At 46.1% G+C, this 12156-nt stretch overlaps 1 protein-coding gene across 1 annotated transcript in view; it reads right to left on the reverse strand.

Moving 5' to 3' along the window:
- Positions 1-12156, reverse strand: part of LOC309550448 (uncharacterized protein) — a gene marked incomplete at both ends in the record, with an annotated part of 57242 nt that overhangs the window by 13192 nt on the left and 31894 nt on the right. Inside the window, one exon of the mRNA XM_082250826.1 lies at positions 2292-2922. Within this exon, the coding sequence (XP_082106952.1) occupies positions 2292-2922 (631 nt within the window). The remainder of the gene's footprint in view (positions 1-2291; positions 2923-12156) is intronic.

Consider the following 12156-nt stretch of genomic DNA (forward strand, 5'->3'; position numbering starts at 1 on the left):
GGCCCCCAGATCCCAGACCCCAATCACTATGTGAATGGGTATGGGGTACATAGTACCCCTACACATTAACCACATAAATGGAAGTGTATGTGAATAACGACAGGAGACGTTTATGAAATGTTCTTAAATATCTTCATCCGGTCTTCTCCACTCTGCTCTTTGGATCTTCTCCTCTCCACTCTTCTGCTGTCCAATCTTCTGCTCTTATGTTGTCTGCTCTTTTGCCCTAGGCTCTTCTTCTTCCTCCTGTCCTCCTCTGATGCTGTTGCCGTACATTCTGCCCGTCTCTGGTCTCTGCAGCTTAATATATATACATTACGACCATGCCCTCACAATGACGTCATCATGCGTTCACACCCCTAATGAATATATAGTAAGCTCAGGAGACCGGCAGAATCATCAGCAACAGGATCAGAGGAGGACAGGAGGAAGAAGAAGAGCCTAGGGCAAAAGAGCATAAGAACAGGGTAGGTATTAACTCGAGAGTAATTTAATATAACCTGGACACCAAATGTTTCTCTATTATGACCTCATGTAGGTGATTCACATTGACTCAGTTGTATATTTTTTTACAGATCATGATTTACCTACTTGCACTTTAGCAAAATTAACACGTGAGGCTCTCCAATGTTGCTCAGACCTCAAGCAAATCAAGGAAACAGCAACGGCATTGCAATCCAAAATGCGCGATTTTGTGGACATGATTGCCAAATTTTAAAAATTTTTTACAACGTTTTTTATGTTTTTATTCGTTCCTTTTATTACAAATGTTTTGTAATATTTTATGATATCTTGATGACACTCAGTTGTTAAGAGTGTACCCACGTTTGGGAAAAACACTTGAAAACACCCTAACCCTAACCCTAACCCTAACCATAACCCTGTGAATGTTTCTTACAAAAAATTTTTGACATTCAACAATGTGTGTTCGATTCTTTATTTGACTTTCGTTGGGGGGACCAGGTCTAAAGCTGTGTAAAGAAGCATTAAATGTATGATGGCTGTCCTATTCCCATATTTACATGTTAATGAAAGCATTTTGGACACTGCCATATGCGAGTTGCTGGAGGTGTCAATGAAATGTTAAAGATCACAACAGTTTAAACGCATATCACAGTGCGATCTGACATTTCATACAGGATCGGATCATACAAGTGGGAACGACTGTGCGATCCTATCCTGATGCAGCTGAATAAATGCATCATGTGCGACTTTTGTGCGAGTGCAGTGCGAATTGAGACATACACTTTGTATGGCTACATTCGCACTGAACACGCACACAAGTCGCACATGACCCTTTATTTCTGATGTATCAGGATTGGATGGCACAGTGCTTCACACTTGTGTAATACAATCCTGTGGAAAAAGTTAGTGGCGGGTCACCCTTATGCGATGCAGGAAGGATGCAAAGTCGCAGACTTCCCGCATCGCATAAGTGTGACTCAACACTCAAGGTACTAGCAGTCCTAGGATTCAATATGGCATTGATATTGCCATTAGCAATCAGTGTAGGGAGATCAGTGTAATCTATAGTGTATTGCTTGTTCGTTGCTCTAGTTCACTTTCCATTACCTATATATGTAACACTTTGAGATGAACAATGATCAAGTTTCACATAACACTGACATATCCTAACATTGGTGGGCAGTGAGAAGGATGTCATAAATGAACACAACATAACAGGTGTAGGTACGTTGTTAATACCCTAATGTATTATATGAAATATATAGTATGGGCAACTTCTGGACAATGACCACCAATGTAAGGTGACATTAGATGAACCTTGGGTGTGACCTAGTTCTCAATGTGACAGGGTTTGTGGAAATTTTGTGGGGTGCAGAAGGCCCTTGTATTTACACCACTGGCTCAAAAATAACACATGGCCATCATCACTTTGGATCAGCTGTTGAGAGACTACAGTAAAGAAACACACTGATGAATGTATTAACCCTTCCAAAGTCACACATATATAACACATGATTTACCCCAAAAATTATGTTTGCCATATGTGCCCAAATGATTATAATCCACAATACAGAATCATAGCAATTTTTGTTTAATGTGTTCAAAAATCATAGATCTATGACATTTATCTTGTTAGGAAATTATTTATGATGTTTATTGGTTGTGTGACAGTGATTGCTGCCAGGACACAGCTCCTCTCCCCAAAAAATAGTCCACATATTCCTGGCGGATCTGACGGGCCCTGTGTGATGCCAATCCTGACCGTCCAACTTGCATTGATGTCATGGACTCCACTTGGTCAGGAGGTTGGGCCTCTCCACTTATACCTGGCATAGCAGGGTCAGTATCCAGTTGCTGCAATACATAATTGTGTACATTCCTGCGTAGGAAGTTGTGCAAAATGCAGCAACACAAGACCACATTATCCACTTTGTACAGTGCCAGGTGTATGGACGTCAGGAATATCCGGAACCGGTTGGCCATTATCCCGAAGGCATTCTCCACAACTCTGCGAGCTCTGGACAACCGGTAGTTGTAAATACTTTGGTCGGGGGTGAGGTTCCTCTGAGGGTAGGGCTTCATGAGATGCTCTTCAAGCGCAAAAGCATCATCTGCGATAAAAACAAAGCTCATACCCTCAACGGTTTGCTCCCTGTATGGCAGGTTCAGAGTGCCGTTCTGAAGACAACGAGCGAACTCCGTCTGCTCAATAACTCCCCCATCCGAATTGCGGCCATTTTTGCCAATATCCAAATAAATAAACTCATAGTTTGCATTAACTATGGCTAGCATGACTATACTAAAAAAACCTTTATAATTATAATAAAATGTGCCGGAATTCGGAGGGGGGACAATGCGGACGTGCTTCCCATCAATAGCACCCCCACAATTGGGAAAATTCCACTTCTCCAGAAATTGAGCAGCAATCTCCAGCCATTGCTCTGCGTTTGAAGGGAACTGTGGGGGGAAAAAAAAAAAAAAATTAGTGCTTGAGCACATCACATTATTAATTACACACACAGTTGTCTGTTAAATGCTTATGCAACTTGTTAAAAATATAAACAACAGGAAGGCAAACGTTTTGATTTGGGGATGTAACATCTACATACATTTATTTTCAACCTCCTATTGTTCTTATATTGTAAAGGGCCATACACACTATAAGATTCTCTGAAGACTTTTTCGTGCAGATTTACCTTTTCTATGTAGTGCAAGTGCCTGCCAGATTGCATAGGATTTGAAAGTGTTTGTTTGACCTCATATTATTTGGTTTTGGTAAATCGGAAGGATAAATTGTTCTGACAATCTTATAGTGTGTATGGCCCATTATAATCACCAGCTAGAGCTGAAATTTACAAACTACGGCCCTCCAGCTGTTGCAGAACTACACATCCCATGAGGCCTTGTAATTCTATGACATTCACAGACATGACTAGGCATGATGGAAATTGTAGTTCCTGAACAACTGGAGGGCCATAGTTTGAAGACCTCTGAGCTTGAGCTTTGGTATATGCTGACTTTGAGATTTAGCATGTGGGTGGGGGGATGGGTAAGTAAAACTGGGCATTTATACATCAATAAGGGCTTGTGGACAGTGAAGGTTTTAACATCATTACATAAACATACACAATCATAGGTGGGAATGGATGGACTGATGTATTTTAGATAAATCATAAACTAGGTACTAAAACATTGGCCAAGGAATAATTGTTTGAGGGAAAGTAATAAAATGACACAAATTCAAAATACTGTTAACAGGCAATGCGTTTAGGGACACATAGGAGAGAATGGTGGGGTGGTTAGTGGGTAATTTTACAAATGGTTAAGATAATATACATCTTTACTACTATGTGCATGCGGACAGAGGGTAGTTTACAAATAATGGCCTGTGTCAATTGCTGTACATCCAAAAACCTAATAATTCGGGTGAAACGACTAATACATGTAATGTAAAAAATAAAACATACCTTGATATAGTCCTTCTGCAAGACCTTGATGATGGCAGAGCAGGTCTCAGGGATGATGACTCCAAGTGCTTGGGGGGAGATGCCTGTGGTGAACTTCAGATCCTGCAGGCTTCTCCCTGTTGCAAGATACCTCAAAGTCGCAATTAACCTTTGCTCAGGAGTAATTGCAAGCCGCATACAAGTATCCTGCTTCAGAATATAGGGGGACACCAGGGCAAGAAGACGGTAAAAGATGGGATCCGTCATCCTCAAATAATTCCTGAAGTCATCAGGATTATTTTCCTGGAGCTCCCTCAGCAAGGACATATGAGAAAATTGATCACGGTTAAGCAACCAATTTTTCGTCCAGGAGGTCCGCTTCTTCTTCCTATTGCTCGTACGTCGTCTCAGAGCCAAAACTCCAACACTAACGACAGCAACGGTCGAATTCACGGTCGCCATAATAAATTCTCGAACGATGTCTCGGAAAATAGCGAAATGTCGTCAACCAAACAAATGCTACCGAAATCAGCGCGAGATGCCCAGAAGGGTCACGGCCAAACACTCACTTACTCTTTTGTAGCGGCGAACGTGCGTGGAACGTACTGAAGTCATTTTCTGTCGGCAGACAAATGTCCTGGGCAAGTTTTGAGCACTTTTCAACAGACAAACAACAAACACGCCAGCCGCGAACATTTGTCGGCCGTTCTGTCGGCCGACGATCAGTACGTGTGTACGGGGCTTTAAGCATTGCTCACACAGGCTTCAGTTTGTATAAGCAATGTTTACAGCTTTTAACCATCCCCATACCCAACAGAACTTGCTGTTTAAATTAGGTTTAACAAAATAATGTCTTTCAAAAGCCTTTTTCTTGCCAGAATGGGCCCCTTGCTATGGGGTGGAAGCAGGATCTCCTTAGAGATGTCTAACTATGGAGCCACAGCCATGACCTCTCCAATCCACAGGTAGCATTAGCTTAGCTCATTGCCAATTTCTAAATGATTCAAATAAGGCTCAGTTCACACTGCTGTGACCCCAAAGTCATGCAACTTCTGCAAATCATAACAATACAGAGTTTCACAGATTATTGAACTTATAATACCCTCTGCAGTTGTAGCCAAAATTGCAATAAGGCAAATAAATGACTTCCTTGCAATTTTTGTGGTTTTACCATTGCAGTCTGTTACTCATGGTGCAGAGAAGACACAGAAACAGTCCCAATTAAGACAGCACCCATGGAAATTAAAGTGCTTTGACTTGTCATGCAACTTTCTGTTTTTGCATGTTGCAGCGGCGTGAACCAGGGCTAAGAGACATACCACAACTCTGCAGAGACCCACTGATCACCACACAGCAAGGTTCTCAGTGAACCTGCTAGCAGAAGACAGGCTTTTCTACTCAAGTTATAGTAAAGGCACATCCACACCAGTGGCTGCCGTGAAAGGAGTTGCGACAATGTGTTGCAAGTTAGGCATTACACCATGTTTTCAAAGTGACATGTCCTTCATCTTTATTCACCACTGCAGGTTGTGAAGTGAGGTACTGCACTGTAACACACTGAAAGGGGGGGGGGGGGTTACAGTGTAAGCTGAACAGGACATAACATAAGCCATTCTGCATAGCTGCCCAAAACATGCGGGGTCATTGGGCCCCAAAACATTGAACACCTTTTGTTTCAAGAACCCTGGAAGTCAAAACAGAGGCTAGTTCTAATCTGACAAAAAAAGTCTCATACAACAAAGGCTCTTTTTTTTGTTGTTTATGATCATGCGTAGTCTTTTATATTTGATTTCACTTGTGCAGAAACAGTACACATTAGGATTGTTGGTTCTGTTCATGTACGAGAAACATTTTGGCGTTTTTCTTATTGGAAAGTCTGAATCGGGTGTTAAAAGTTGTGTACACACTATATCAGAAGTCAATCATGCCTCACATTTTTCTGATTTTCTCATAGTGTGTGCTTCACTTTTCTATTGAAAGGGTTATATTTGCTTTTTTTTTTTTTTTTTTGCGCAAATAATTTGTTGTGTCTATCTAAACATTGGTTCTATGATAATAGCCTGGCAGTGGGCTGTTTGAAATGTTAGCTACTTTATATACAGTACATTAAGTGATTTAATGAGCATTATTTGGTTGTATTTATGTTTAAGCCTCGTACACACGCACCGATTGTTGGCCGTGAATTTTCGGCCAACGTCCGATCGGCCGATTGTCGGCTTGTTAAGCCTCGTACACACGCACCGATTGTTGGCCGACTGATCGGCCGTCTTTTGTCCAGTGTTGTTGTGTTGGTTGAAATGTGCTCTAGACTGCACACTAATTTTTTCGGCCAACAACAACCAACTTCAGAAGTGATGTCATGTGCTGGTTTACTTTCTGTGTGTTTTTTCTTCTCTGAGCATGCCCAGTCTTGCTCATCTGATTTTTGTCTGCCGAAATCTGTACTGACTGACGAACAATTGGCCGTTCTGTTGACGGCCAACAAAAATTTTATAGCATGCACACCAGATTTTGTTCGGCCGAAAAGTCGCAGTCGGTTGTCGGAAGCATCATACTAACAAGCCAACAATCGGCCGATCGGACGTTGGCTGAAAATTCACGGCCAACAATCGGTGCGTGTGTACGAGGCTTTAGTATGATGCTTCCGACAACCAACTGCGACTTTTCGGCCGAACAAAATCTGGTGTGCATGCTATAAAATTTTTGTTGGCTGTCAACAGAACGGCCAATTGTTCGTCAGTCAGTACAGATTTCGGCAGACAAAAACCAGATGAGCAAGACTGGGCATGCTCAGAGAAGAAAAAACACATGGAAAGTTAACCAGCACATGACATCACTTCTGAAGTTGGTTGTTGTTGGCCGAAAAAATTTGTGTGCAGTCTAGAGCACATTTCAACCAACACAACAACACTGGACAAAAGACGGCCGATCGCTCGGCCAACAATCGTTGCGTGTGTACGAGGCTTTAGTTTGACATCTTTATAGGTTTCACTTCATTGTGGTTCCTTAGCTCAGAGCAGTGAAGTTTAATTTTCATTATACCAGGATCATGGCTTCAAATTTGATCCTAGTTAATTAATATTAAGGATCAGCATTTCAGTTAGTGATTGAAGTGGTTTTACAGTCACCCGATCACTTTTACAATGCTCCAAATGCATAGCAGCTTTCCACCATCTTATGCTCTTGGGCCTCTACTTTCAGAAAATATGTTTATGGGTTATAAGTAGGCAACCAGTTAAAGTAATTTCTAGCAATGATCCTGGAGTATCAAGTCTTGGCACCGTGCATACTATTGCACAGCTTTGTATCAAATGCATGTGTTTTTTGTTTGGGGGGGCACCCAAGATTCTCCATACGTACCTAAAAGCCTTTATGGAGTTAAAGTGTTACTAAACCCAGGACCCTGCATACACTATATCATCTCCCATAGTACAGAAAACATGGAAATGCAATTATTTTAGTAAATAAACTGCTAACCACCTTTTTATCAGCCTTGTGACTTGTATTAGTGTCTGCTTACAGCTTGTAGGAGGAGTTTTAATTCTCACCTGACCCTCTGGCTGGACAGTGCTGATGGGAGGGTGCATGTCATCAGCACAGGGCCATAGAAAAATAAAAACTCTAGCAATACACACCAATCTGAGCATATGCAGCCTGACTACTAATGCTCTGTTCTATTAGGAGATGGGCTGGAGTCAGTGAAAGAAGGAGGATCAGAGAAGACAGGATCACACAGCCTTTATACATAATGCAGAGGATTAATCCCTTAGGTTCTACAGTGAGTATAACAAGCATGCTTTACTGCATATTACAGACTGATTTTACTGTTGTGGGTTTAGTACCACTTTAAACCACCTGCTGATTTGCCTATCACCAGCTGTAAAAATCCATACCAAGCTAATGAGGGGGGGGGGGGGGGGGGGCAGCCATGAGTTTGCTTTAATCCCCTTGAATTCTGGCACAATTCTATACAAGATTGTCAGTACTCCAATTGAACACCCAGCCCAGGAAGGATTGGCAACAGTCAGTAATCACATGATCAGAAGCCAGTGCCACTAGCTACTGACCATAAATTGGTTGTTAACCCACTACAGTACAACCATACAATCCCCTATGAGAAAAAAAAAAAAACGGAATTTTTGTAAAATCTTACCTGTAAAATTCCTTTCTCTGAGTCCTCCGACAGTCGCCGCCTCCTCTAAGTCATCACTGTTGGGTATTGACTTCCGCTCCGCAGGAGTAGCTAGGCATATAGACTTAGTCAAAAACAAAAGGCATTTCCATATACACACCCATGGGGGCTGTCCCATCTGCAGTGATCACTCCCAACTCAGTTTGGTAGCATAGCAGTAGGTAATAAGAACCCCAAAAGAGGGGCGGGGGCGGCGACTGTCGGAGGACTCAGAGAAAGGAATTTTACAGGTAAGATTTTACAAAAATTCCGTCATCTCTTACGTCCTCCAACAGTCGCCGCCTCCTCTAAGTCATCACTGTTGGGACAGTCCCAAAGCAGTATAGACATGAGGGGTGGGAGACGCAACCGTAGAAAAGGCAACGCAGTACCCACATCAGAGAAAGGAATCTTACATGCACCGCAAGAGAACCTACTGGGAAACAGAAAAAAAAAACAATGCTCAACAGGAGCAACAGCCCAGGAAAGCAAATACCAACAGCCAGGGACCCAGAAAAAAATTCAAGGGTCCTTCATGGCACTGTCGCACTGAGAACCTTGCGGCCAAAGGAAGCATCAGCTGATGCCAGAACATCTACTTTGTAGAATTTGGAAAAGGTGTGCACCGACGACCAAGTCGCAGCCTTGCACACCTGGGCCACCGAGGCCCGATGCCAATAGGCCCAGGACGCACTCAAAGATCTGGTAGAGTGCGCCTTAACAGGGAAGGGTGGAACCCATTCCTTCAAAGCATAAGCCTGCTCAATGGTCTGTCTGATCCATTTGGCAATAGTTGCTGCAGACGCAGCCATGCCCTTCCGAGATCCCTCAGGAAGGACAAATAGGGAATCCGTCTTCCGAAAGGATTCCGTAGACGACAGGTAAACCCTGATCGCCCTGACAACATCCAAAGAATGCAAATTAATCTCCTTCGGATGCTTAGGCTTCGTACAAAGCGAAGGCAGGACAATGTCCTCATTAAGGTGGAACTCAGTGATCACCTTGGGAAGAAAGGACGGGGGTGGTCGCAAAACCACCTTATCCCTGTGAATTATCAAGTAAGGAGAGCGGCAAGACAACGCCGCCAGCTCCTACACTCTGCGAGCCGAAGTGATCGCCACTAAAAAAGCAACCTTTTTTGACAGCAGAGGCAACGATATCTCCCTGATGTTTTCAAAGGGAGCACGCTGTAACACAGATAGAACTAAGTTCAAATCCCATGGAGGTAAAGGCTCCTTCCTGGGAGGAGCCAAATGTCGCACACCTTGAATGAAGGTGCGAATCAAGGAATGAGACGCCACAGGGCGTTGGAAAAGGATAGCCAGTGCAGACACCTGGCCCTGTATCGTGGCCAGCGCCAGGCGCTGGTCCACTCCAGACTGGAGGAAAGCCAACGCTCTCGACACCGAGTAAGAGCGAGGGGGGAACCCCCTGGACTCACACCAGGCGAAATAAGCCTTCCAGGTACAGTAATAGATTTTACCAGAGGAGGTTTTCCTAGCCTTGATTAGAGTAGGGATAACCTCAGGGGAGAGACCCCTGTCCCTCAGGACCTGGGTCTCAACAGCCAGGCCGTCAAAGCCAACGAATGTAAAGCAGGATGGAAGATCAGTCCCTGAGACAGTAGATCTTCCCACATTGGCAGGCGCCACTGCCAGGTGAACAACGTCGGCGTACCAGGACCGGTGAGGCCAGTCTGGCGCCACCAGAATCACTAGGTGCGGTTCCGAGGTTAACCTGCGGAGGAACCTGGACAGCAACTGAATCGGAGGAAAGGCATACATCAGACGATACCAATGCCAAGGGGCCACCAACGCATCCGAGGCGTCCGCCAGCAGATCGCGCGTTCTTGCCACGAACCTTTCCAGCTTTTGGTTTAGCCGAGATGCGAACAGATCCACATCCGGGGATCCCCACTTCGCACACAGCATTTGGAAGACCTCCGGGTGTAGGGACCATTCCCCCTGGTCCAGGGTCTGGCTGCTCAGATAGATACCCGGAATGTGAACTGCCGAGATTGCCGGGACATGAGTCTCAGCCCAAGACAGAATGTCGGTCTCCTCCTGGGCCGCCCGAGCACTCCTGGTGCCCCCTTGGTGGTTGATGTAAGCCACCGTGGTAGCATTGTCCGTCTGTACCCGGACAGGACAACCCCGAAGACGGTCCGACCACTGGAAGAGACAGAGTTTTATCGCTCGCAATTCCAGCACATTTATCGGGAGGGAGGATTCCTCCTCCGACCAAGTGCCCTGGGAAGACAGGTTGCCCAGGACCCCACCCCAGCCCGACAGGCTGGCATCCGTGGTAATCACCGTCCACACCAACAGACGGAAGGACTTGCCCTCCACCACCGACGGGGACTGGAGCCACCACAGAAGAGCCAATTTGGTCTGACGCCTCAATGAGACACTCAGATCCAGAGACTGAGGCAGTCTGTCCCACCTGGTCAGGATTTCCGCCTGGAGAGCCTGCGTGTGAAACTGAGCAAAGGGTATCGCCTCGAAGGCCGACACCATTGATCCCAGGCCCCGCATACAGGTCCTGAGTGACGAGGACGGACTGTTGCTGAGGGACCTGAGCTCGTCCCACAAGATCCGGAGCTTTTCCTCCGGCAAGAACACCTTTGCCTGAGCAGAGTCCAGAATCATTCCCAGATAGGGAAGACGAACCGATGGAGACAACGTCGATTTCTGAACGTTGATGGTCCATCCGAACTCCTGGAGCGTCTGCACCGTGGTGGACAGATCGCGCACCAGGTCCTGGGCTGACACGTGATCTCAGAAGTAGATCGTCCAGGTAACCCAAGACTGCAATGCCCTGAGCCCTCAGCAGGCCCAGAACCGGCGCCAACACTTTGGTAAAAACCCTTGGTGCCGAAGCGAGACCGAAAGGTAACGCCACAAACTGGTAGTGGTCCTCTGCGATAGCAAACCGAAGGTACCGCTGATGACCCTCGAAAATGGGGATGTGCAGGTACGCATCATTGAGATCTATCGAGGCCAGGAATTCTCCTGGGCTCAGGGAAGCCACCACCGAGCGGAGAGACTCCATACGGAATTTTCAAACGCGCACAAAGCGGTTCAGCGCTTTCAGGTCCAGAATAGGACGCACTTTGCCCTCCTTTCTGGGCACAGTGAACGGATTGGAATAAAACCCCCGAAACCTGTCCCGATGAGGCACCGGGACAATCACCCCCTGAGCAAGAAGGTCCTGAACCACTCGGTGCAGGTCCTGCAGACGCCCCGGAGGCAAATGAAGATTTGAGGGAAAGAATCTGTCCGCCGGCCGGGAAAGGAATTCGATCTTGATCGAACAATTTCCTGAACCCACCTGTCCGATATCCGGAACAGCCAAGGTTGGAGGAAACCGCGCAAACGTCTCCCCACCCCCGAAACGGGTGAGGGCGCCCCTTCAGGCAGAGGCGGACTGACTCGCCGAGCCGGCATTGCCTGACTTCTGCTTACCCGCCCAGGGCTTCTTCTGGCCGCTCTGGGCCTTGAAGGGCTTGCCTTTGGATTGGTTCCAAAAGGCACAAAAGGACCCCTGATTGGATCTAGGAGCAGAACCCCGCTTGCCCCGAAAGGACTTGTTCTTCGGGTTCTGGGGCAGCATGGTGCTCTTGCCCCCCGTAACGCCTTTCACCAGGGTATCCAACGCCTCCCCAAAAAGACGAGAACCAGCATAGGGAAAATCAGCAACTGTTTTCCGCGAGGACTGGTCAGCCGACCAGCTCTTCAGCCATATTAGTCGCCGGTTAAGTACCGAGACACTAGATAGGTGCGCTACTAAGGGGGCCTTATTTAAGGCCGCATCACACAGATACATGATTCCTTGGTGGATTTGATCCACCATCTCCAGCCGGGCAGGCGGAACATCATCAGACACGAGGTTGCTCCTAAGCACCTTAGTCCAATCAGCAACCGCCTGAGCCACCAACACGGACGCGAAAATGGAGCTTGCCACCGTATAGGAATGGCGGGCCAGAGACTCCAACCGCCGGTCCGAGGGATCCCGGAAAACCGGGGAATACTCCGTAGGAATCAAGGTAGCCTTGTTTAACATGGCCACAGTGTG

This window comes from Pelophylax lessonae, assembly GCF_965119305.1.
Source record: "Pelophylax lessonae genome assembly, chromosome: 3".
Taxonomy (NCBI): domain Eukaryota; kingdom Metazoa; phylum Chordata; class Amphibia; order Anura; family Ranidae; genus Pelophylax; species Pelophylax lessonae.